Source organism: Fusarium pseudograminearum, chromosome 4 (genome assembly GCF_000303195.2).
Source record: "Fusarium pseudograminearum CS3096 chromosome 4, whole genome shotgun sequence".
NCBI lineage: Eukaryota > Fungi > Ascomycota > Sordariomycetes > Hypocreales > Nectriaceae > Fusarium > Fusarium pseudograminearum.
In genome coordinates, this window is record NC_031954.1 from 2463383 (window position 1) to 2489602 (window position 26220).

The 26220-nt window shown below is 50.4% G+C and overlaps 8 protein-coding genes across 8 annotated transcripts; 5 read left to right on the forward strand and 3 right to left on the reverse strand.

Moving 5' to 3' along the window:
- Positions 1–20: 20 nt before the first annotated feature.
- On the forward strand, positions 21–2598 carry FPSE_02681 (uncharacterized protein; the record flags this gene model as incomplete). The annotated part of the gene is made up of 5 exons (XM_009255800.1): positions 21–164; positions 223–1419; positions 1473–1589; positions 1645–2412; positions 2467–2598. The coding sequence occupies 5 exons, from the start codon at positions 21–23 to the stop codon at positions 2596–2598; spliced, it is 2358 nt and encodes a 785-aa protein (XP_009254075.1).
- Positions 2599–3395: 797 nt separating this feature from the next.
- Positions 3396–5483, reverse strand: FPSE_02680 (uncharacterized protein; the record flags this gene model as incomplete). The annotated part of the gene is made up of 5 exons (XM_009255799.1): positions 3396–3428; positions 3489–4819; positions 4881–5295; positions 5369–5393; positions 5464–5483. The coding sequence occupies 5 exons, from the start codon at positions 5481–5483 to the stop codon at positions 3396–3398; spliced, it is 1824 nt and encodes a 607-aa protein (XP_009254074.1).
- A 2238-nt stretch (positions 5484–7721) lies between these two features.
- Positions 7722–12977, forward strand: FPSE_02679 (uncharacterized protein; the record flags this gene model as incomplete). The annotated part of the gene is made up of 5 exons (XM_009255798.1): positions 7722–8129; positions 8185–8211; positions 8267–8348; positions 8421–12786; positions 12845–12977. The coding sequence occupies 5 exons, from the start codon at positions 7722–7724 to the stop codon at positions 12975–12977; spliced, it is 5016 nt and encodes a 1671-aa protein (XP_009254073.1).
- A 1152-nt stretch (positions 12978–14129) lies between these two features.
- On the forward strand, positions 14130–15188 carry FPSE_02678 (uncharacterized protein; the record flags this gene model as incomplete). The annotated part of the gene is made up of 1 exon (XM_009255797.1): positions 14130–15188. The coding sequence occupies one exon, from the start codon at positions 14130–14132 to the stop codon at positions 15186–15188; it is 1059 nt and encodes a 352-aa protein (XP_009254072.1).
- Positions 15189–15287: 99 nt separating this feature from the next.
- On the reverse strand, positions 15288–18972 carry FPSE_02677 (uncharacterized protein; the record flags this gene model as incomplete). Its single annotated transcript, XM_009255796.1, has 2 exons — positions 15288–18800; positions 18856–18972. The coding sequence occupies 2 exons, from the start codon at positions 18970–18972 to the stop codon at positions 15288–15290; spliced, it is 3630 nt and encodes a 1209-aa protein (XP_009254071.1).
- Positions 18973–20081: 1109 nt separating this feature from the next.
- FPSE_02676 (uncharacterized protein) lies at positions 20082–22730 on the forward strand (the record flags this gene model as incomplete). Its single annotated transcript, XM_009255795.1, has 5 exons — positions 20082–20130; positions 20191–20441; positions 20489–20622; positions 20673–22593; positions 22650–22730. 5 exons carry the CDS (start codon positions 20082–20084, stop codon positions 22728–22730), a joined length of 2436 nt encoding a protein of 811 aa, XP_009254070.1.
- Positions 22731–23145: 415 nt separating this feature from the next.
- FPSE_02675 (uncharacterized protein) lies at positions 23146–24586 on the reverse strand (the record flags this gene model as incomplete). The annotated part of the gene is made up of 2 exons (XM_009255794.1): positions 23146–23924; positions 23983–24586. The coding sequence occupies 2 exons, from the start codon at positions 24584–24586 to the stop codon at positions 23146–23148; spliced, it is 1383 nt and encodes a 460-aa protein (XP_009254069.1).
- A 460-nt stretch (positions 24587–25046) lies between these two features.
- Positions 25047–25622, forward strand: FPSE_02674 (uncharacterized protein; the record flags this gene model as incomplete). Its single annotated transcript, XM_009255793.1, has 1 exon — positions 25047–25622. The coding sequence occupies one exon, from the start codon at positions 25047–25049 to the stop codon at positions 25620–25622; it is 576 nt and encodes a 191-aa protein (XP_009254068.1).
- Positions 25623–26220: the final 598 nt, after the last annotated feature.

The window sequence follows — 26220 nt, forward strand, 5'->3', positions numbered from 1 at the left end:
ACATTGAGAGGTTTTCTACGATGAACGGTTTTGGTTCCCCTTATGGCCAGCCGGCTTCGGCCTGGCAAGAGCACCACACGCCTGATGGACGAGCCTACTACTACAACGCAACTACGAAGGCGACGCAATGGACGAAGCCAGAGGACATGATGAGCCCCGCCGAGGTTCGTTTTGCTCTTTGCAAGGAAGAAAGTGATGGATGCCAATGCTAACATGCGACAGCGCGCTCTTGCAAACCAACCATGGAAGGAGTACACTGCTGAAGGAGGACGAAAATATTGGTATAACACTGAGACGAAACAGAGCTCCTGGGAAATGCCCGATGTTTATAAAACAGCTCTCGGTGCAACAAGCCAGCCCGCCACTCCGGCTGCCGCAACTCCTTTCACGCCTCCCGCCAGCGCCGGCGGTTACTCCCAGGCACCTTACGATCAGCACCGTGATCAGCGCGACACATACCCTGAGTCTCGTCAGATTACATACGGGAACGATCCCAAAGTCCAGGCTTTTGTGCCTGCAGCAAACGATCCTGAATACGCGACCGCCGAAGAGGCTGAAGCTGCCTTTGCCAAACTTCTTCGACGAAGTGGAGTTCAACCGGACTGGACTTGGGAACAGACAATCAGAGCCACTGCGCGTGACCCTCAGTTTCGTGCCATTAAGGATCCCAAAGATCGCAAGGCCGCTTTCGATAAGTATTGCCAGGATGTGGTGATCCAGGACAAGGAGCGAGCTAAAGAGAGACTGGCCAAACTCCGTGCTGACTTTGAGACCATGCTCAAAAGGCATCCCGAGATCACTCATTACACCCGCTGGAAGACCGCGCGTCCTATCATCGAAGGCGAGACCATTTTCCGCTCTACCAACAACGAGGACGAGCGTCGACAACTCTTTGCAGAGTACATCATCGGCCTAAAGAAGGCACACGCAGAGCAGCAGACATCTATGAGGAAGAACGCTATGGACGGACTCATTGATCTACTTCCCAAGCTCAACCTAGAGCCTTACACTCGCTGGGCTGATGCTCAAGGTATCATTTCATCTACCCCGCCCTTCCAAAATGACGAAAAGTACCAGGCTCTTACCAAGTTTGACATTTTGACTGCTTTCCAAAACCACATGAAGGCCCTGGAGCGCAGGTTTAACGACACGAAGCAAGAAGAGAAGAACAAGAAACTCCGCAAGGAACGAAAGGCACGTGATGCCTTCAAGTCCCTCCTCGGCGAGCTCCGCCGCAATGGCAAAATCAATGCCGGAACAAAATGGAACCAGATCGTTCCCCTCATCGAGAACGATACCCGCTATACCGACGCCGTCGGTCAAAGCGGCTCGACCCCTCAAGAGCTGTTCTGGGATGTCGTTGAGGAAGAGGAACGTGGTCTACGTGGGCCCAGAAACGATGTTCTAGATGTTCTTGAAGTGAGTTGTTGCCCTACAACTATTTACACAAAGTATTTGCTAACAATGCACAGGACAAGCGGTTTGATCTCACACCCACGAGCAACTTTGAAGAGTTCCTCTCCATCATGAAAGATGATCGACGGACTGCTAACATTGATCCGGACATCCTCAAACTCGTCTTTGACCGAGTACGTTACCACGATGTCGTCCTTCATGGTGTTTGCCTGCTAACAGGGTTCCTAGCTTCGCGAAAAACGCTCGTCCAGACGGGACGATGACCGACAATCTGAGCGCCAGCAACGAAGGGCTGTCGAGGATTTGCGCGCATACATGAAGCGCATGGAGCCTCCTATCGCTCTCAGTGATACATATGACAAGGTACGACCTCGACTCTTGAAATCAGATGAGTTCCAGGCCATCGCATCCGAAGATGCTCGACGAAATGCCTTCGACAAGCACATCCGACGTCTGCGAGAGAAGGATGATGAAGCGGACCGAAGCTACAGACGACACGATCGTGTGTCTAGCGAGAGAGACTTGCATCGCCGTGAGCGTGAGCGATCTAGAGGTGAGCGATCTCATCGTAGCGGTGGACGTGGTTCTCGACGAAGTCGCAGTCCGGAGCCAGATGCATACGAAGCGGACCGACGCAAAGCTATCGCCGAGCGAGAGCGCAACCATCGAAAGTCCACCATGGCCGAAGGTCTCTTGGGATCAGACCGCAGTCGCCTGTCGCCGCCACCTCGCCGTGAGCGAGAACGAGAGCGCGAGCGTGACCGGGAACGAGACCGAGACTACGACCGACCTGCTCGACCACGCCGCGATGATGACAGCTACTATGACCGTGAACGAAGGGACCGGGAAGATGAGCGCGAGAGATCGTATCGTCGTCGTGCTGACCGCGGATCGCATGATGAACTAAACTATGGAGACGAGCGACCCTCTGGATCCCGACGACGTCGTCCCGATGACGAAGAAGACAATGCTCGCCGTGACTCACGCGACGCCAAGGTACGAAGAATCACAGAATGACTGAGGTGAAACACGACTAACAATGAACAATAGAGAGTTAAAAGAGAGCGATCTCGGGAGCGCACGCCACCTCGTGTTGAAGAACGTCCGCGTAAGAAAACCCCTCCTCCTACAACTAAGGACGTTCATTCGGGAAGTGAAGAGGGTGAGATCGAGGAGGATTAGAGCAGTATCTGTCGATTGCCCTATCTCTCTACCTTTGGTTGAATAAGCTGCTGCACCCTTTCTCAGTACGCATTGTCGAACCCCTGACAACGTCCATCGGGCGAGATGACTTGGGAGTATAGGCTTGCGGCTGTTGGTCGCCATGGCCGCCCAAAGCCGCAGCGGCGGAAACAGGTGGCGACCACCCTGCTGTTTATTAACAGTAATTTGGCCAGTATGTGTCTTTTCCCATTCTTATCCTAGTCTAGGTTTATTTATTTGCGAACTTGTACATGGGACGGTATTTCTGGAGTTCGTTGTGGAGGGTAAACGTGCAGTTTTAGGTAGTAGAAGTAAGCATCCATAGTTTTAATCAACGACATTCTTGGACGATCCATTTCCTTATGCAATTGGACTATTTAGAACTAACCGACAGCCATAATTATCTATGGAAGTTGTTTCCCGCGAGGTAGGAAACGTCAAGACGGCAGAGATCCTGCTAGATCCATTGTCCCTCAATCTACGAAGCCATCCAGTTTCTATACTGCAAGGATCTGGGGAGTTGTGAATCCCCAGAGGACGCTAGGCAAGAAACAAACCAGAACACACCAATCAAGAAACCCAACGGCTTTCGTAGGACCAGACAACAGGGGATACGCTGCCGTCACCATCGTTATTCGTCTGGATCGTCATCCTCGCCGGCGCTGCGGTTGTCATCTATTCCCAAGCCCCGCTGCTTTCGCCGATTTCCATTTTGAACGCCACAAACGCCAGGAGATGCACCATCAAGGGGAGGCAAAGTCTCGTTATAAAGGCCTTTAGCTCGATTCAGGGTTCTCCTCCAAGAAGAACTGTGGAAAAAACTGTTAGTGAATGATCGCAAGATATAAGTGAGTATGGAGTAAACTTACGTAGTTGCCGCTCATCTTCTGCTCTTGGTCAAGCTGAGATCCGTTCTTGTTGATACGGGGGCGGTAGTTGGTAGGGTCACGACGGAAAGTGACGTTGAGGTTCTTCAAGAAGGTGTTGCAGCCAGTGAGAAGAGACTCGGGCTTGTTGGCGTGAGCATCGATACCGGGCTGTCCGTCAAAGACAATGACTCGGTCGGCGAGATAGGTAGCCATGATGAAATCATGCTCGACGATGAAAGCAGTCTTCTTGGAGTGCATGATGAAGCGCTTGATAACACGCGAGGCGATGATACGCTGCTCGGAATCGAGGTAGGCAGAGGGCTCGTCGATAAGGTAAATATCAGCAGGAATACCGAGAGCAAGAACAATGGCAACACGCTGCAATTCACCACCGGACAGGTTCTTGACTTCCTGGTCGATGAAGTCATCAAGCTTGAGGGGCTTGACAACGTCAGTCTGGAATTGGGGAGACAGGAATGACTGCTTAATCTTCTTGAAGAACAGCTGGCGAACAGTGCCATCAAACTTGGGGGTAATAGTCTGGGGCTTCATGCTGATTCGCATCTCGGGGACGCTCTTATTGCTGTCAGGCTTGAGGGCGCCGGCCATGAGACGACAGAATGTTGTCTTTCCGGTACCGTTCTCGCCCATCATGACAATAATCTCGGAATCGGTGAAGTCACCGGCGTCGATGTTGAGCTTGAAGTTGCCCAGGGTCTTCTCCATCTTGGGGTAAGTGAACGCACGCGACTTGTCGATTTGGAACTCATCGGTGGTCTCTGCAATTCTGAAAGTCAAAGACTCGTCACGGAATCGCAAGTTCTCAGTGGGGATGTGTCCGTCAAGGAAGATGTTGATACCCTCGCGAACGGAGTAGGGTAGTGTGACAACACCGTAAACGGCTGGCCTGCCGTAAAGAACGCAGATGTAGTCGGAGAGGTAATCGAGGACAGACAGATCGTGCTCGACAACGATGACGTAGTCATTGTCACGGAGGAGAGAGCGGATGACCAGAGCAGCACTCAGACGCTGCTTGACATCGAGGTACGAGGAAGGCTCGTCAAACATGTAGACATCAGCCTGCTGGACGGCGACAGTTCCAATAGCGAAACGCTGGAGCTCACCACCAGAGAGGAGGTTGATGTCACGGTCCATGATATGGTTCAGCTCGAGGACGTTGGCCATCTGTTCCATGTTGCCAAGCGTAGCGCGGCTCTCGATGAGGTATCGAACACTCTTGTTGGGGCCTCGAACGGCCCTTGGGATCTGGTCCACGTACTGAGGCTTGACCACAGCCTTGAGGTCATCCTCAAGGAGCTTGGTGAAATAGTCTGTTTCATGGTAAGTATACATGCACCCCTCTCCCGGGATCACATATTGGGCACTACATACTCTGAAGCTCGGAACCACGGAAGTGCTTGATAACTTCCTCCCAGTCAGGAGGGTTGTCGTGTCGGCCCAGGTTAGGCTTAAGCTTTCCACTCAGGATCTTGAGGGCAGTACTCTTTCCAATACCGTTGGTACCGACAAGTCCAAGCACCTGACCGGGTCGGGGCATGGGAAGACGATGCAACTTGAAGCTGTTGGGGCCATATCGGTGGGTGACCTGGTTCTCAAGGTTGGTGGGCAAGTTGATAATGTTGATCGCATCAAACGGGCAGCGCTTTGGGCAAATACCACAACCGATACAGAGGGACTCGGAGATAAAAGCCAGCTTCGATTCGGGCTGTACTTCGATACAGAGCTTTCCGCTACGCACGACGGGGCACGACTTTTTGCACTCTTGACGACATTTTCGCGGGCGACACTAAAAGGAGGGGTTAGAAAATGTTCGGCGGGCGGCGGGGCACATATTGATGCTGATGGCGATGATCACACACCTTGTCGCTGTTCACAATGGCGATACTATTAAGAATCTGTTAGTCTCTCTCCTTGTTGTGTTTCTTCTCTATTTTCTCGAGTCGCATCAACGTACCGTGTGAGTTTGTCGGGCATTTTCGCGATTGCACAGCAGGTGTTGCTTTAATGGTTTTGGTGGGGTGCGAATTTGTGGGAAGAAAGACGAAGGACCTGAGCAGAAGTCAACAACAAAGTGTCTCACACGCGCGCAAGTTACGATAACACGCGGTCACTCGTCGAAGCTCTTGATGAGGAACGGTTACACGGTGAGAAGAGAACGAGGGGAAGAAATCAAGGTAAAAAGAAGTTCCAAGGTTAGGCCCGGGTGGTTTGGATTGTGTGGATGGTAATCCAATTTTCAGGCCCTGTCATTAGTAGGTTTGGCGGGGCTGTGGACCACTGACTTTAACACAGTAATAGGTACGTACCTGTTTTTTGCATGACGTTGTTGCTAACCAATATCTAATTTATTGGTTGGTACTACTAAGTGGTCTCTAAAGAATTGGCTTAATTGACGTACGAACCTGTCCATAATTCATACTGATGGTCGACTTGAAGATCAATAGCAAATGCATTTGTTGTGTTGTTATTGACAGGTATACGGAGCAGTATATCAACCAGAGTTAGCTTCCTAAATAAAACTGATCCGCCGGGCACTTTAACGATTTGCACAGCTGATGTGGAGGGGATGCAATGCTTAGTGTGTAGGTCAATGTTCCAGTTGGTTTTACATTGTTGTTCTATCTGTACCAGTCAACAAGGGTGGCGAGGCTTAGATGAAGTTCTTGTGACTCATATTCCTTGCGAGCCAATATCAGTATGTACCTGATCTCGACTTTCAGGTCATGCATGTCACATTCCAATCAATGTAGGATACCAGTCAGCTACGGTTGCATTCAAACACGTGACTGTGTAGTGATGTCTCAAATACAACATTTTCCTTGTATTGCACGAGAATAAGGTTGCTTCTTTATTAGACCCTACCTTCTATGACTAAAAGCTACAGGGTCACAGAAAAAGTCAGTATTGAACTCTTAAGTTGTAAACAAATACCAAATACACAACTGTTGCAATCGATTATGTTGTGTCCACACAGAAGGTCCTGTATGTACTTAAACATTCCAATAGATAAATGGTTGGAGTGGTAACTTTTCATACGGGAAGACCTGCAAAACGCGTTGGCGTAAAAGTCATATGGCAGTGATGTGGGCGTTTGGGCGTTTGACGAACGAGGAACAGGGAGACCTGCCTGGGTACTTATTGATAGGAATGAGCCACGATGCCGGGCTGCAAAAAAAATTGCATATCTAATTACAATAGAAATTCCCGAATTCAAACAACCAACAAGAACAATTGGATTAGGCAGCTACCCCAAGAACCAGCGTAATAGGCAATAGAAGCAACGGACAAGTTGTCGTTTAGGGTAATGATTTCAATGGTCCACGCTAAGTTGGCCAAATGTAGACTTATGTAAAATGCATAGTCGTCTAAGTAAAAGCTAAGAGGCAACTTGCTGTACGAATATTTAACTTCAAACAGCCGATAAAAATGCACAAGCTTTATGAATAGAGAAATATAAGAAGTATACGAAATTTAGACTCTAAGCCCACAGTAGCGTTTGTTCTAGACTAAAGAACTTATTGTGTCTCGACATGCCGCAGTGAATTGATGTTGTCCGAGATCACGTGAGCATACTCCACCTCTCAGTGCTCTCACCCCGTGCAATCAATCCAAATCTTCAGGTTCCTGCCTCTCCACCAAATTGATTCTCCCGACCCTACCCACGTCACCGGGCCATCGATAACCCCGAACGTATCCTGACAGGCTTCCGATATTATCTACATGTTGCCTGCCGTCTGTAGATTATTCTTTAATGACTTGTGAGTTTACCCTGCTCTTCCTGCTCCTTTCAGTCTCTACCGCGCTTCTGGCTTGCTGGCCTGTCGCCTATCGTCGATCCCGCCTCGGCCTCGACCGTACCCATCGCGATATTGCTTTCATAAGAGCCTTATATATGGTATATCGCGATGAAACTTGATGGATTCGATGCTTCACGCCCAGCTGGATGCTCCTGCGACCCGATACAGCATCTCCGAGCTGTCTTATCCTTTCAATCGCGAGTTGGGGGTTTTTCATCAGCCTTGCCATCGAGAACTTACACGGGATGCGACAAGTGACGAATCTCTACTGTTCTTCCCATATACCGTCCTTTCTGGCGTCGCTTATGGGTCGCAAGAATCGCGTCATTCCAATAATCCCTCAAACACACACGCCAGACCAGGCCATCAGCTAATACCGTCGCGTCTTCAGTAGGTAGTCTGCTTCATCACCAACATGATGTCCACCCCTACTTTTGGGGATCCTTCGAACGGACACTTATCGGCTGGCGATGAAATCAGCATGTCTTTTGATACAGGAGACCACGCAACCGATAGCGATTCCCACGATGCCCCTGATCACACGCTAGATCCTCCATCGCCAACTTCCTCAGACGATGCGAACCACGACTCCAATATGATACAAGATGACACACACATGTCGGCGAGCGAGCAGTCAAGCGAAGACAATGCATCTGATGACGGTGACTTCGACATGGAGGGGAGCATCCTGTCTCAGAATGAGGACGTGATAGAAGACCGCGCCAGCTCTACTGACTCGACTCGAACCTCAAAACGCAAAGCTCCTGTCGAGGAGGAAGACTACATTAAAGCCAACCCAGAGCTATATGGATTAAGACGAAGTGTGCGTTGCGAATTTTTTTTAGCCTCTCTCTTCTTGTTTGCTGACTAGTTCATAGACACGACCTCGAGAACAACGAAAAATTGTAGGTCATCATTGAGAATTGACATCAGGGCATACCATTAACCCAATTCCTATAGGTCGAATCTGATGACTCGGACTCAGAGCCACCTGTCAACCGTCGTATAGTCAAACGACGACGTGTCGAGACCTCACGTCCTTGTAAGTTGCCAAAAAAATTTGCTCCCAGCTACGGCCATTTCTCCCTAGCGTTGTCTAACATGACCTTTGCAGCTTCAAAGATTGGCACGCCAACGCTACGGGCCTCAACAGCCGATTCCGATTCCGACTCAGACAACTATGGCGGTGCTCGTGCAAAGAGTCTCCAGAAGAAGGCTCGAATGCAACGCGAGGCGCAGCCAGATCTCGCCCTGGCCGAAAAGCGCTGGTCGAGTCGTCGAGCTGCACAGATACAACAAGGAGCCTACGAGGAAAGTGATGTCGATGAAGATGAGGAAGATGACGATGACGAACTCGGCCTCGTCTCATACACAGTGGACTACGTGGATGACTCGCCATACATAGAAAAGGTTGTTCGACATCGTCTAAAAGACGGGTTGGAATTGTCTTACAACTCAACCAAGAACGACTTTGAGTACTTTATCAAGTGGCAAGGCAAATCACATCTGCATGATACATGGGAGACCTTCGACGATATTCGTGGCTACCGTGGTCATCGCAAAGTCGAGAATTACTTTAAGAAATTTGTCGACTACGAACTAGCCATTCGCTTCGGCACAGACATTCCTCCCGAGACCAAAGAGCAGTTCTTTCTTGACCGCGAGCGAGATGAAGAGGCATATGAGGACTACACAAAGGTCGAGCGAGTTGTGGCCGTACGCGATGGTGACGATGGCACTGAGTACCTGGTCAAATGGAAGGGCCTCACCTACGAGGAGTGCACTTGGGAAATCACATCCGACATCAGTGACGCGTTCCAAGATCAAATTGACCAGTATCTCGACCGAGCATCTCGATCCTGGCAGTCGGACCGCAAGGAGACAAACCCCGAAACGCGATCACGTATGGTCAAGCTTGAGGAACAGCCAGACTTCATTAAAAACGGCGAACTTCGCAACTTCCAGCTGAGAGGTCTTAACTTCCTCTGCCTCAATTGGACCAAAGGTAACAACGTGATCCTGGCAGATGAGATGGGCTTGGGAAAAACAGTCCAGACTGTATCTTTCTTGAGTTGGCTTCGCAACGCTCGCCATCAAGAGGGCCCATCGCTTGTGGTTGCTCCACTCAGTGTCATTCCTGCTTGGTGCGATACCTTCAACCACTGGTCTCCTGATCTCAACTACGTTGTTTATCTGGGACCTGAGGATGCTCGAAACATCATTCGCGAGCATGAGCTACTTGTGGATGGCAACCCCAAGAAGCCCAAGTTCAACATTTTGGTCACGTCTTATGAGTTTATCCTCCAGGATTGGCAATTCCTACAGTCCATCAAGTGGCAAACACTCGCCGTTGATGAGGCACACCGACTCAAGAACCGCGAGTCACAACTTTACAACCGCCTGGTGAACTTCGGCATCCCTTGCAAAGTTTTGATCACGGGTACGCCTATTCAAAACAACTTGGCAGAACTATCAGCTCTGCTCGACTTCTTGAACCCTGGCAAGGTCGACATCGATGAGGATCTCGACTCTCTTTCTGCCAATGACGCACAGGAGAAACTACAGCAACTGCACAAGGCCATTGCACCCTACATTCTTCGAAGAACCAAAGAAACTGTGGAATCAGATCTGCCACCAAAGACAGAGAAGATCATTCGTGTTGAGCTGTCGGACGTACAGCTTGATTATTACAAGAACATCTTGACCCGTAACTACTCAGCCCTTTGTGACGCTACCAATGGTCACAAAAACTCCCTCCTCAATATCATGATGGAGCTGAAAAAGATCAGTAACCATCCTTACATGTTCCCAGGTGCCGAAGAGAAGGTACTGGCCGGCAGCGTGCGCAGAGAGGACCAGATCAAGGGCTTGATTGCGAGCAGTGGAAAGATGATGTTGCTTGACCAACTTCTGTCAAAGTTGAACAAGGATGGGCACAGAGTTCTGATCTTCAGCCAGATGGTCAAGATGCTTGACATTCTTGGTGATTACTGCTCCTTGCGAGGCTACAAGTTCCAAAGACTGGATGGTACCATTGCGGCTGGTCCTCGACGCATGGCCATCAACCATTTCAACGCAGACGACAGTGATGATTTCTGCTTCCTTCTCTCCACACGAGCAGGTGGTCTTGGAATCAATTTGATGACAGCAGATACGGTTATCATTTTTGATTCTGATTGGAACCCACAAGCTGATTTGCAAGCTATGGCTCGTGCGCATCGTATCGGCCAGAAACGACCCGTCAACATTTATCGCCTCGTATCCAAGGAAACAGTTGAGGAGGAGGTTCTTGAGCGAGCTCGTAACAAGCTTCTTCTCGAGTATCTGACCATCCAGGCCGGCGTCACCGATGATGGTAAGGCGGCATTCAAGGAAGAATTGAACAAGAAGGGTCTGAGAGTTGAGGGCCCTTCGTCCTCAGAAGATATTCAAATGGTGTTGAAGATGCGTTCGTCCAAGATGTTTGAGCAGAGCGGCAACCAAGAACGTCTTGAACAGCTCGATATTGACTCCATCCTTGAGAACGCCGAAATCACAAAGACAAAGGTAGATGACAAGATTAACCTCAGTAGTGGTGGCATCGATTGGGACAACTTCATGCAGATCACTGATGTCAAGGTGGATGATATCAATCTTGATTGGGATCAGATCATCCCAGCCGATAAGCTCGCTGAGATCAAGGCTGAAGAGGAAAAGAAGCAACATGAAGCCTACGTTGCCAAGGTTGCAGCTGAAAGCGCACCGCGACGGGCTACGATCAAGAACCGCCACAACGAAAATGATCGTGCTGATCGTCTCAAGAAACGTCAGAGGGAACAGCGAGACAAAGAGGACGATGACAACAGACGAATCTTGCTTGCCGACCCCAAACGTCCTTTGACTGACAAGGAGCAACGTGGTCTTATCAAGGCCTACTTCCGATATGGTTCGATGGACGACCGCGGCGATGAGATTATCAAAGATGCCAAGCTCAAGGAGAGAGACCAAGACTATGTCAAGTCCGTCCTCGATGAGTTTATCAAGGCAGCCAAGGAAGCCGTTGATGAAAACCTTGCTCAAATGGTGGAAGAAGAGAAGAGATTAGGGAAAACGCTCACGAAGAAGGATCGAAAGGCAGTTCTAATCGACTTTGGCGACTTGAAGAAGGTGAATGCTGAGACGGCTATTGAACGTCCCAAACAGCTTCAGCTCCTTCGACAGGCTATCCGTAGCCATAGTGACTGGCACTCGTTCCGCCTTCCTGATGCGACAAAGGCAGCCAACTATTCCTGTGCTTGGGGTGCCAAAGAGGATGCTATGCTCTTGATTGGCATTGACAGACATGGCTTTGGTGCCTGGCCGCAGATTCGTGATGACCCTGATCTGGACATGACGGAGAAGCTCTTCCTCGAAGAACATCGTGTTGAGAAGAAGGAAGAACGCAGCAAGGGCAATGATAAGATGAAGGCCCCTGGTGCAGTGCACCTTGTTCGTCGCTCGGAGTACCTGCTATCCGTTCTGCAAGCGAAGCATTCAAACGATCGAGGCGTGCAACGCGCCGTGGAGAACCATCACCGCAACAACAAGAAGTCACTTGCCAATGGCCACCGGGGAAGTGCTACGGCATCTCCTGCACCTCACAACGGAAAGAAGCATCGTGATCGTGATCGTGATCGTGATAGGGAGCATCTTCACGGGGACCCCCACCGATCCCGTGGCCATGCCGACGAACGTGGCACTCCACGACCCGACTACAAGCGGAAACACCTATCGCATGAAGATAGCCGCAGCCCTAAGCATCGTCGCATCGAAGAGCATCGCCGGACCAGCAAGCATGGTGATGACAGAGACAGATCGGAGAAGCGCCGCTACCGCGATGATGATGACCGGCGTGATGACCGGCGTGATGACCGGCGTGATGACCGGCGTGATGACCGACGAGCTGACAAGCATCGTCTTAGCCACAACCATCGTGATGATCGCCGGGACGATCGACGTGATGACCGACGCGACGACCGCCGAGACGATCGTCGAGATGACCGCCGTGATGACCGACGTGACGATCGTCGCGATGACCGACGCGATGACCGACGTGATGACCGACGCGATGACCGTAGAGACGAGCGTCGAGATGATCGTCGAGACGACCGTCGACTTGACCGACATCGCGAAGACCGTGATAGAGAACGTGAGCGCGAACGGGCTCAAGACTCGTACCCCCAGGATGAGCGCCGAGCCAAGGCTCTTCGACGGCTGGATGAGCTTCGCCGCATTGGCGACAACAAGGATCAACGAGCACAAGACAATGATGCCATGATATGGTTCTTATTGAAACCAGTCCGCGAAAACTTTGAGAGAATTCTCTCTACTACTAAGGACAACGTCAAGTCTAGTAAGGAGCGGGCGAACATATTTAAGGTCGAGTTGGTCGTTATAGGCACGTTTCTCGATGAAAAATTGGCGGCCACTGCTGCTGACGAGGGTCTCAAGAGTAATTTCTGGTAAGTTTCATGCTTCGATATCGAGTCTTGAATTCAATTTCGCTAACCTTATTTGCAGGGACTTTTTAGCAGCCTTATGGCCCGTGGACGATACAAGCAAGAGTGTCACTGGAAAACGACTGAGCAACATGTATCGCACTCTACACTCTCGAGACAAGGAACCTGGTTCGGCCAAGACCAATGGTGTATAATCATCCCGAGAACGCGCAACGAGCGATTCTCGACAACAAACACACCAACTTGTCACGTACAAATATACCTGAATTTTGTTTTTTTTCATGACGACTTTAGCATCGTTTGTTTTACTTTCCGCATAGGACCGGCGTTTGGTTGCGCATATTTCAATGAGCAGGGCTAGTACGATGTTGCCCTTTTGCTAGGTGCGGAGTGGTTCATATCATACCCGGATTGCATGGCATAGGGCTTGTCATAGGCGGAGTTGTGTCACCTCGACTTGGCTATTGCCAATATTACACGCTGGAGGACTCGTCTTGATGCATTTGAGCAGGGTGAGCGTTGCGTCTTTATCGAAGAGGATTTATTACGAAGGACTCGACTCGACTCGGTGCTCGTCAGTTGGTCGATGATAACTGGGGCAGATACCAAATGCAACACTTCGGACACCCTGACTGTTGTTAGATGAATACTTTTTTTACATGGAAGGTCTGTGAACGAAGACAAAAAAAGAGCAGAGGTTGCCGAGCAAAGGCTTTGCTTCGGCTGATAGAAGCTAAATTATAAAGATGAATAATTAACGATGTCCATTGTTCCACTGTGATCTGCTTGCTTCATTGCCTGTGCTTCATGTATCGATTTACACTCATCGAATGTCGAGTGCAAGGAGTCTCTTTATTTGTACCCGAAGACAAATAACAAAGCTACAGTAACATTGGGGACATTGTCATGTTTCAAGACTAAAATAATGATAGTTTTCAGACTTGCTGGATACAGTAGGTCGGGGAGGACATCGAGGTTCTGTAACGTCTCCCACAGGATTGACTTGGTTACTTTTTGACATTTGATTGAATTATGCTTGCATTTCTTCCTGACCAAGCAGAGACACCGAGGTTTCTGCAACCCTTAGATGTGCACTCAAGCGGCTGTTCAGGCCCAGTCTACCAGTCCCATGCGTGCATTTGATGCTTAGGTAGGTATGGTCACAGCCTGTGGATCCATCTGTAGGACCACCGCCTCAGTCATCCGTCTCCCTTACCTCCATAGTCTGACCACGACAAAAGCATTCAACAGCAACCATATACAGTCAAACATAGGAACGTATGTGCAGACCACGCACAGCCTTTAGGCAAGTTCCCTCACTGACATTGCCAGTATATTCTCACACAATGGCCTCTTACACTCGTGAACGTCAAATCGCAGAGCTCGCCGTCTTGCGGGCCTCAATCCTTACCAAGAGGGTGCAGTCAACCGTCAGCGGAATCTCAAAAGCCGACGACTCACCAGTCACTGCTGCTGATTTTGCTGCTCAGGCGGTTCTCATCAGTGCTCTTCGCAAGGCCTTCCCTGGTGATGCTTTTGTTGGTGAAGAGGATTCCAGCGCTCTGAGGGAGGATGACGCCCTGAAGCAGCGTGTCTGGGAACTGGCTTCCAATGCTCACCTGGAGAACCCAGACGACGAAGCTCTGCTCGCCAGCCCCGAGAATGTAGACGAGCTTCTTGAGGTAATTGATCTTGGAGGTCATGGCCAGGGTGGCAAAAAGGGGCGGTTCTGGGTCATGGATCCCATCGACGGAACGGCTACATTCCTCAAGGGTGAACAGTATGCTGTGTCCCTGGCCTTGGTAGAGGACGGTCGAGAAGTTGTCGGTGTCCTAGGCTGTGCGAACCTGAAGCCAGTAGATGGAAAAGTTGCAGAGTCAACTATTGACAAGGACGGCTTGGGTCTCATGCTCACCGCAGTTCGTGGACAAGGCACAACGATCCGCAAAATGGAGTTCAACGGTCTCCAGCCCGCACAGCCCGTCGATAGCATCGCCAAAGCTTCTAGCCTCGCTGACTCCCAAATCATCAATTACTCCAGCGGCTCTACCTCGCGCCACGACCTCATTACCAAGCTTGCCGACTCATTCGGTGCCAAGTTCCCCAACATTGAACTGTACTCGTCTCACATCCGTTACGCAGCGCTTCTAGTTGGCGGTGGCGACTTTCAGCTTCGTGTACCTTCGTCTAGCAGTGTACGCATGTACATTTGGGACCATGCCGGTGCGCAGCTCATCTTGACTGAGGCTGGTGGTAAAGTGACAGATCTCGATGGTAAGGAAATGGACTTTGCAGCTGGAAGGGATTTGAACCAGAACAATGGCCTGCTCGCAGCCAGAGAAGGGATTCACGGTGTAGTTCTAGAGGGCATGGGAAAGATCCTGGCTGAAGATGCTTCGTGTTGAGTGTATGCTAAATAAGAACTATATACGAAGCTAAAACCCAACAAATTGTAAACTGGTTAATATCTATATCCAATATTCGATGTGTCCCAAGACCGTATCTTACATCAGGCTGCTCCGTCCTCCAATCTCCATACTTCCCTGCCCATCCTTCATCTGTCCACTTCTACCAACGACAAACTCGGTATAAATTCTCTGCAATCTCCTCTTCTCTTCGGAACTGATACTGGCCCTTGTATTGTCTAGCGCTTTGAGAAGATGATTCAACTCTATGACCACTTCCCTCTGCTCGCTGGCTTGCGCTTTGGCATCGGTGTTGCCTGCAGGAGCGCCATGAACTTGCTTTGACTTCTTACGAGCTATCTTGATCTCCTCAAGCTTTGCGAGGATCGACGCATTCTCAACGAGGGCGGCTGACCTGCTCTTTGGTGTGGCTTCAATGACTGGCTTGACTTTATCGCCGTAGCGGAACTGGACGAAGCTTGGTGTGGAGTTCGACTTGGCGTTGGTACCGTTGGGCCGTTTTGAGGTGACTGCAGGTCCGTCCACATCCAAGACGTCATGAATAGCCTCCAACTGAGCGTTGGATACAAGGGCCTGAAGATCAGCACCCGAAAACCCTTCGGTTTGGCGGGCAATGTCCGTAAGGGGTCCATCAGACTCGACCAATTCATCCGAAAGTCTCACTTTCTGGAACAATGCCTTGATAATATCGACTCGATCTTCCAGGGCAGGCATGTCGCAGAGGAGAGACTTATCTAAACGACCGGGGCGAAGCAGAGCAGGATCAATCAGATCAGGCCTGGATGTAGCTGCCAGCACATAGACACCTGACAGGCCTTCGGCACCGTCCATTTGCGTCAGAAGTTGGTTGACAACACGATCTGTGACACCTGTAGAATCGTGCCCTCTCTTGGGCGCGATAGAGTCGAACTCGTCGAAGAAGAGCACACATGGCTTTGCAGCTGAAGCTCTGTCAAACAAATCTCGGACGCTCTTTTCAGAAGCACCGATATACTTGTTCAAGATCTCAGGACCCTTGACGCTGATAAAGTTAAGACCACACTCGCCAGCAACTGCGCTGGCAAGAAGAGTCTTGCCGCAACCAGGGTATCCATAGAGAAGAAGACCTGATCGAAGACGCAGAGGGCACTGGGCAAAGATTGGCGCGTACTTTGTGGGGTATTGCAGTGTCTCTAGAAGTACTTGTCGCGTCTCTTGCAAACCTCCGATAGATTTGAAGCTAGTGGACGAGCTTTGCAATGTCACGTTTCTCAGCGAGGCTGGAGTAAAGCCCTTGAGAGCCTTTTCAAAGTCAGCACGAGCTAAGTGAATAGCACTCGTCGAGTCTGGAGACTCGGCAATGGCTCGGATGATGGCTTCGTTTCTGGCGCGGGATACCAGAACGCTGATGTCGCCAGGCATGTAACCATCCGTAGAGCCCGAGATGTCAAGGAAATCAAGATCTGGGTCCAGAACGAAACCACTTGTCTTTGCTTTGTTATCCTCCTTACTCGTGTGACTTGTACCATCCATCCACGCACCACTATCTCCTCCCGTCGTACTGCTATCGGCAGTTTGTGGACGGCTGCCATCACTAAACTGTGTTCGGGCTTCATCGGCAGTCACAGCATCCAGCATAACGATGGACTCCATGACTCGGCGTCTTGCTTCTTTGTCTGGTGCTTTGAGCTCCACGATCTCTCGCACAACATGGCCACTGACCACGACACCATTAATTGACTCCTTGGCTTCGGCTGTTGCCAAAAGCACAACACCACTGTCTCGAGTGCAGTATTGTCTTACAATGGAGCATAAGATCTCACCAACTTGTCTGCTTCGACCATTATCATTTCCAACCTGCAGTTCTGTCTCGACGGGGCAAAGCTTATCGAGATCGTCAAGGACAACAACGGCCTTTCCGTTCAATCGCGCGCCCCAGCTAGCAGTGGCGAACAACCGATTCAGCGTTTCCTTTATCGTTGAAATCCTTGTCTCGTCGTTGACAAGTTTCCGGCAGGGGTAATAGAGCGTATGGAACAATGATTCTTGTCGAAGCTTTTGAGCCAGGTGCTTGGCAATGGAAGACTTTCCTGACCCCATGCCTCCTGTAAGAAGAACTGAAGAGAGATGCATAAGATTCGACTGCAAGTTGTTCAACAGGGAGTCAATTCCAACAAGAAGCGAATCATGTGTTGGTTGTCGTTCGAACCCATCTGGCTCAGACATCCAGGATGGCCGAGTAGTGGGTGGCTGAACATCTATGGGCAATTTAGAATCAAGCCCAAGCAGCCAATTTGTTGCCTCCTTGCTTTCCTGAAAGTCTGCGCCATATGTAAACTTAACAATACCGCCCTCCCACCCTTGAGGGGCCTCAAGGCTGTCGTATATATTCAGAATAGACCCATCTGTCAAGGGTCCTTGGAGGAGCCCATCTGTGCCCCTAAAGCCATCGTAGATCTGACGGAAGCGCTTTGCGGCTTCTTCTTTCTCAGCCTTGGACTCTCCGCCAAAACGAAGACCCTCGACTGTTTTGGCACTTGTTGCGAAAGGAAAAACCTTGATACTTTGCACCGTGCCCTTGGATAGCTGTTGTTGTGCAGCTTGGAGCTTTACAATACCGCCCACCATACCAGTGCAACCGAGAGTGGCGCAGAGAGGAGACGAAAGAGCCACAGCCTGGCTGTTGGGAGGGTCAATCCATGACCGGAGCTGAGCAATTACTTTTGTAGCCGCGGTCATACCAGTGGGAACACCCCCTTCTTCCGGTTGGGGTTGTTGTAGTCCAGCTGGTCTAATAACATCGACTGCAACGTAGTTGACTCCTTTCAAAGCTTCACCGGAGAGAAGATCATGATCAACCCACACACTGAAATCCTGCGGCAGAGGTCCTTCGTCAAACCATTCTTCGCAAGAAGCTCGGTCGAGACCGCGCAAGAAGATGGCAGACCGTCGCTCTTCCTTTGCGCTTCGCCGCCGCACTGTACTGGTGGCACTTCTCTTGGACTTGGAGGTGCTGGCCACACTTCTATGATCGCCCGAGTTGAGCGAACTCTTCTGCCTTGTTTTCGGCGCGACAATCACTTCGGCGTCAGGCGAGATCTTTGCGAATGGTGAGTCTGCGGGAGGCGCAGGGTCTAACGAAATGACCTTGATATTCGCAGTCGAGGTCGGGGACAAGTGCAGCGTCAATGCGTGGGGCGCAACAGGGTTGTCGCCGAGTTTGTATGAGGGGTTCGGAAGCGCGCGGATCTGGGACAAAAGGTTGAGTTCAAGGAACGTCGCGTGTAGCTCGATAATCTCCCAGTCCTCTGGTGTCAGAGGTTCGATATTGATCGTATGCGCCATCGGAGGATCGAGATGGATGGTGGCCATGATCTTCTGTCCTTCCGACAGTCCCAGAGTCTTTGCTAGTGTGGCATCGAGTTCGACAAGCTGAACTTCTTGGTCGCGAGATGATCTTGAGCCATTGAGCCCATCGCGTGTACCGGGAGGGGCTGTTCTTCTCTTGCTTGGCATTCCTGTCCATCCTACAAATATGGAGCGCTGTTGCGAGCCGGACCCAGTCGAAGAGGCATCTCGGTAGCTGAGTTCGACGATGACATTTTGCGCAGGCTATCACACATTAGCCAATTGCGATAACAGCAAGAGAAGATAGTCAGTTGCTTACAGTGTTGACATTAACTAGTAATGAGACGAGCGACGTAGGCAGGTTGACCAAACAACTCTTGAGGTGACTTAGGGAGATCTCCGCAGACACGGATTGCGCGTTTCTTTTGGGAGGCATGATGCGCCAAGTATGTGGGAGGTTAATTGGCTCTTGAATCGCTGCGAGTCCTAGGTGTCATAAAGTAAAGAGAAATAGAGGTAATGTTTGTATGCGAACGAGTACCGAAACAATTCCGACATCAACTCCGTTTCTCGTCCCGCAGCCGAGGTATCTACACGTGCTCGGGATCCTCGCCGTATCTACCTACGGAGCAGGCGCTAGGTACTACTAACTTATCCTTACCTGCCCTTGCGTGGTGGGTAACAGAAAGGTTGGCCCCCCAGATCTTGGGGTATAAAAACAAGCAGTCGAACAAGCCTAGTCTAGGTATGTAGTATAAGCTGACCTATTGATTCCGTCTCTTATGCTACTGGCGGTCAATTATTCTGATACCCGAGGCCTGCCTTCCCCAACTTTCTTCTTAGCTGAGCTCCAACTCTGGTCTGTGCTTTGCCTGCGATACCGCTGTGGCTGATTCTCAAGGTATCAGAGCAATTGTCCACTGGGGACATATCAGCGACAGACCAGGGCGTATCTGGGCAAATTAACTAACGGAGGCGTGATTTTGGTATTTTCTAGGTTGTGCTCAAGGGAGAAGAAGTGGGATACTAAGCAGGTCTCACAGTGCTTTCGTGGCCAACAATGTTGCTCTTTGAGCCCTGCATTCTGTGACTGAAAGCCGTAGAGCGAAAGGAAAAGGTCAGTATTGGACTTTGGAAATCGTGAAAATCCACGAAATAAGAGAAGAAATTGGCATCAGCCTATGCTATTTAGGCTACTTGTTTTTGTATCCTAAGCTTAGAGGCTGACTTTTCCATCATAGGTGAATTCGGATACCTGGGCTACAAGCAAGCAAGCACTACCCACTAGTCTAGTCTATCCGTAGAGAGGTAGGTCGCTGATGTCAATTTATCCTGCATGTGGCACCTGAACGCGTCGAGACGCGGTTGACTTTCGTGCGAGGAAAGATTACAACCACCGTTGCCCCCCTGTGAGTGCCCCACCCACTGTGCATTGCCTTACAGTCGCATCTCTCCATCTGCTTTGTGCAATACAATAAACAATCTCGACTACATACAGCCCTTTTCGAATTCGAGACCCTCCCCCCTCATAACCCTCTCTCTACAATGGCTCTACGTGAGTTTAAGGCGCCTGTCAGCTATGAGAAGCAGCAACGTCAGTAAATTATCTACCAAATGATCCCCCGTAGGCGCTAATATAATAACCCATACATAGATGCCTTTCAGGAGTTTTTGACAGGATTCAAGACATCGCCCGAGCAAACAATCACAACTGCGCTGGGAAATATCACAATCGGAGAAGATGATTTCGAGGATGACTTGATGGACGAGGATGGACAGGACGTGAACCAAGGTCAACAAGCCAAGGAGCGCCGTTCTCCCCAGTACAAGTACAAGAATATGCTGCAGCAACTGTCCGATCGAACAATCGACGAGGCGACAATAGATCTCGATGATCTATCAACAGTATGATTGGCCGTCTCTTTCTTTCCACAGCGGCTGACAGTTCATAGTGGGAGAGTCAAGCCTTCGAGGGTGAGGAGAGTCTCAGGCTTGTGGATTCCATTGAGATGAACACAAAGCACTACGTCGAAATTTTTTCCAGGGCAGTGGACGAAGTACTACCTCCAGCAAGTGCAGATACAACGTAAGTAACCAACGGCGTATCGACAAGGCATCGCATTAATTAGTAAACAGTTTCAAGGATGATGTTCTCGACGTCTTGATGGCTCGACGACAGGCCCGCAACCGAGAGCTTGATGAGGCTGCTGAACGTGACCCGACTGCTGCAGACGACAAGTTCCCTGCAGAACTCACCCGCAGATACACTCTTGTCTTCAAGCCTCGATCTGGCACCTCAAGCCAGCCTTCAAAGGCACTAGCAGTACGGCAAGTACGCGGTGACCACTTGGGTCATCTGATCACCGTTCGCGCAATTGCTACTCGGGTCTCCGATGTCAAACCCATTGTGCAAGTCAGCGCATACACCTGCGACAGATGTGGTTGTGAAATCTTCCAGCCTATCACTGATAAGCAATATGGTCCCTTGACTATGTGTCCTTCAGAAGACTGTAAACAGAACCAGGCCAAGGGTCAACTCAACCCCTCTTCAAGAGCCTCCAAGTTCTTGCCTTTCCAGGAAGTCAAGGTCCAAGAAATGGCTGAGCAGGTTCCTATAGGTCAGATTCCTCGCAGCCTTACAGTTTTCTGCCACGGAACGCTTGTCAGACAGATCAACCCTGGTGATGTTGTTGATATTTCGGGCATTTTCCTCCCCACTCCTTACACAGGATTCAAGGCCATGAAGGCCGGTCTACTCACCGACACTTATTTGGAGGCACACCACGTCCTTCAGCACAAGAAGGCTTATAGCGAAATGATCGTTGATCCCACGTTGGTCCGTCGTATCGAGAAGTACCGCCAGACCGGCCAGGTTTACGAGCTTCTCGCCAAGTCGATTGCCCCCGAGATTTTCGGACATCTTGATGTCAAGAAAGCCCTTCTGCTGCTTCTTATCGGTGGTGTGACAAAGGAGATGGGAGACGGTATGAAAATCCGTGGTGACATCAACATCTGCCTGATGGGTGACCCTGGTGTGGCCAAGTCTCAGCTTCTCAAGTATATTTCAAAGGTTGCCCCTCGTGGCGTCTACACATCTGGCCGTGGAAGCAGTGGTGTCGGTCTTACCGCTGCCGTAATGCGAGATCCCGTCACCGATGAAATGGTCCTTGAAGGTGGTGCTCTTGTTCTCGCCGATAACGGAATCTGCTGTATCGATGAATTCGACAAGATGGACGAGACTGACCGTACCGCCATCCACGAAGTTATGGAACAGCAGACCATTTCCATCTCAAAGGCCGGCATTTCCACCACCCTGAACGCCCGTACCTCCATTCTCGCTGCCGCTAACCCTGTCTACGGACGTTACAACCCTCGCATCTCTCCAGTTGAGAACATCAACCTACCTGCCGCACTCTTGTCCCGTTTCGATATCCTTTTCTTGCTTCTTGATACCCCTACCCGCGAAACAGATGAGCAGCTTGCTAAGCACGTTACTTTTGTGCACATGAACAGTCGGCACCCCGACATCGGCACTGATAACGTGGTTTTCAGCCCTCACGAGGTGCGGTCCTATATTGCCCAGGCCAGGACCTATCGACCTGTTGTCCCTGCGAACGTGTCAGAGTATATGATCAAGACATATGTGCGCATGCGAGACCAGCAGCAGCGTGCTGAGAAGAAGGGCAAGCAGTTCACTCATACCACACCCCGTACCCTCCTGGGTGTTGTCCGTTTGGCCCAGGCCCTGGCACGCCTACGATTCAGTAACGAGGTTGTCCAAGATGATGTTGACGAGGCCCTTCGACTAGTCGAGGCTAGCAAGGAAAGTCTTAACAACGAACTCGATGCTGGGCGTCGCAACATGAAACCCACGGACAGGATCTATAACTTGGTCAAGAATCTGGCTGAAACTGGTCAATGCCGCCCTGACGACGCTGCGGATGATGAAGACCTGGGTATTGAGCTGAGCATGAGCAAGGTCAGGGACCGGGTCTTGGCCCGATTCACCCTTGACCAGTGGCAAGACGCTCTTCATGAACATACCTCAGTTTTGAATGTAAGTTTTATGATGTGGATCAACAACTATGACACCCAACTAACGATATTTTACAGGTTTGGCAAACCACTGGCAACGGTGCCAGACTGGTATTTGTGGTCGTCGGTGGCGAGAATCAAAACGACGATGACTTTTAATTATCCTATAATGCGTGTGGAATAGATGATGTGCGATTACGGCGTTCAGGCATATTTACGTACCCAAGCAAGAAGAGTCTGCAAATGTAGCACTAAGCAATGAGATTTAGTAGTTACAGATTCCAAACCTAGTATGCAATTCAAGTGCAATATGTATGTATGTATGATTGACCTCATGAAGTGCTTCAGGGGCCTTCGGTGTATTGGACTAAAACAATAAGAGACGAAATCAGTAGGTCAGTTTATGTTACTTGGACTAGACTTCTTAGACTAGTTATGTTTAAACCCCAAGACTTAGGAGGCCTGGGAAGCCAGATTTTATGCTACCCACTAGGGGTGAAAACGTAGAGGGAACACATATATGCTTTGTAGGTTTCTACTCAGACACCGATATTGTACATTTATAGGATAGATTTTACAGTCTCATTTGCATCAACGACGCACGCTCCATCTCACCAACATTACCATGGCCTCCCACTGTCCACTTTTCAGAGACTGTCCGTGAGTTCAGCACATGGCGGAAGAGTCCGCTCGCACCCCAATACTCCATCAACGAGCGAGCCTCATCCTTGCTTACACCCTCAAGGCGGAGAACCCAGCTGTTCTTAAGGGCGTCGTACACACGCTCGTCATACTTGCGCTCATAGGGATTGGGCTTGGGAACCTCACGGCCAGCTTGTCCAGCCTCAAGCTGGGATAGAACAAGCTCTTGTGAAGGGTGGTGGTGACTGTTGTTCTCGGAGGTGGCGGCGATGACGGCACCACCGTTGGGTAGAGCAGCCTTGCCAGACAAAGCATCGATGAAAAGACGCACCAGCGTCAGCTCATGAGCATGAACCTGTTTGAAGGCAGCGTCTCGGTAATCGCTGATCTTGTTGATGTGGGCAAGACCGTCGAGGGCGAAGAGCACGGGGGGTCGGCCAGGCAGAGTGAGTTCTGTCCAGAGGGCCAGAAGGGTTGGCCAGGCGTATTCAGCTTCCTTTGCGCTGAGGGCCAGGTCGGCCAGAGTGGCGCCCTTCTTCAGGTTGGTAAACTTGGACCAGTCCTGCTCAATGTTGAGCTTCTCAAGAATAACACGGTTGGCCCTGTAGAGGCTCTGGATCATCTTGAGGCAGTAAATGGGCTGAGAGAACTGTGGTGGCTCAGTATCTGGAATAGGAGAGTATTCCGTGTTGCCGTTGGTCAAGTCTTGGCCTGTTTATTTACAGTTAGAATTAATCGGATTGTCAATGAAGGTCGGAAGGATCTGTACCTTCGGGAATGTGGAATACCACCCAGTTGTTAAGAAGAGCATAAGACATAGCTTGGAGCATGGCCATACTCTTTCCGGACAACTTGCTTCCCGTCAACACGCACTTGAGAGCCTTCTTCTCCTTAACTGACAGCTCAAGCTTCTTCATCAGCTCCAATGTCTCCTTGCGCAGCAGAACGTGGGGTTTTCGGAACAAGTTCCATGTTTGTGTCGTCTTAAAAGCCTCGAGGGCACGCAGATGATCCACCACCTGATCAGGCATAGCAAAGACCTTTCCAGCACTCGAGTCATCGGTCATGTTGGTAGCATTCAAAGTTTCGAGACCTTGGACGGGCAGGGCACTGTTGTTGCTGAGCTGGATGCGCTTTCGGAAGGCCTTGCGCTCGCCGGGCTGAGGTTTTCGGACAGGCGCCACATTGGCACGCTTCTTGTACGACTTCTTAACCTTCTGGGGAAGATCTCTTCGGCTCTTAATTGGCGGGGGAGCTGATACGGCCAGAACCGAGCTCGTGGTCGAGAAGGGAGCGAGCAAAACGGGTTGAATTCGAGGAGCCCGGGGAATGGTTGGCCTCATAAGGCATCGGAGGGTGTTGGCGGAGGCCATCGTCCTCAGAAGCATCCCAGAAATGTCGGTTCAGGGGACCTTTTGTTTATATCGGTGACTTGGGCGACGTCTATAGTCGCATTGGCGCCAATTGAGCCGGTTCTTGGAACGCTCGTCTCGCGGCCGTCTTGAGCTGAGGTCGAATGCCACTCTCGAAAATCTCGGAGCATTAACGACACGCCCCCAAACGTGCAAGGATGAGGAGCAACGGGTATACCTGATTGGTTAGCGGGGTAGGTTGTCGGAAAAACGACTGTCCACTGATCCGACATATCTTATCGCTAAAGAAAAAAGATAGTCTAGTAGACGGCTGGGAAAAAAGTTCCCAAGTAGCAACATCACGCACGACAGGCAGTTTGCGACAACGAACCCTAACAATTGTCCTACAGACTGACGATAGCTATCGATCTATATCAACATCCAATTATCTAATTCCGGTCTCATCTTATAAAATACCATAATGTCGCTCCCAAACTCTAAGCCAAAGCTGCCCGTCGCAGTCGAAAAGCCTACACCATACACTTTCGACCTTGGCCATCTCCTCGCAGAGGACCCCAACCCAGTGACCCTCGACCGCGAGAACCTCGAGCAGTCCCTCGCCGAACTTGCCCGTGACGGCGCCCAGTCTCTCATCAACCAGTTTCTCACCACATGCCCTCTCAGCTCTACTGCCGAGGGCGTTCTGCTCACCCTCCCAGCGCCGAGCACCCGTCTCCCCCGTGAGAAGCCCGTCCCTCAGGCCAAGGCTCCTACCAAGTGGGAGCGATTCGCCGCCAAGAAGGGCATCAAGCCCAAGACACGCGAGTCACGCCGCAACCTTGCCTTCGACGAGCAGACCGGCGAGTGGCAGCGCAAGTGGGGATACAAGGCCCTGAACAAGAAGGGCGAGGACTGGCCCATTGTTGAGGTCGACATGGAAGCCGAAAAGAAGAGAAAGGAGGGCACCACCATCCGTGGCGATGGCCGAAGAGAACGCAAGGAGAGAGTCAAGCGCAACGAACGCTTGATGCGCAAGAACAAGGGTATTCCCAAATAAAGGATCAGCGGCTATTCTGGAAGAGCATGGATTGGGTCATCACCTTAGTATTAGTGTGGGCACTGGTCAGGACTATTGCTTTCGAGCATGTAGCGGCGTTCAGGACTTTGGCGTTTCAAATCGGCATCTAAAAAAAGCTAGGGATTTGGGAGGGTTTAGACGTTCAGCTTAGAAGTGAAGAAACGTTTTTATTACAGCCTTCGACTTCTGTGCTATGTCGCATCTATATCAGAAAATGCATGTTCAGTTCTGTCTTGCAGTTCATTCATCATGTTGGCTGTGCCGCTTGCTACTGCACGCAGTTATCTGATTGTCGACGGTTCACCGCAAGCTATTATTACGGCGCGAATAGACGGCACAATAGATCCAGACAGTCGATCGATATAATGAAACTGAGTATATCTTTCGCCAAACTTGGACAGATCTGTCAAAGCCTGGGTTTCATTTATGTTACTTTAGAGTTCCGTGTGATTACTATTGGTTTCAGAGCTCAAAACTCTGATCTGTTCGCAGGAACTGTTGTTTTCCATATTCGATTCCAAGATACTCCATGCCTTCGCTGCATAACCACGGTGACATCTTTCCTACTAGCCCCTTT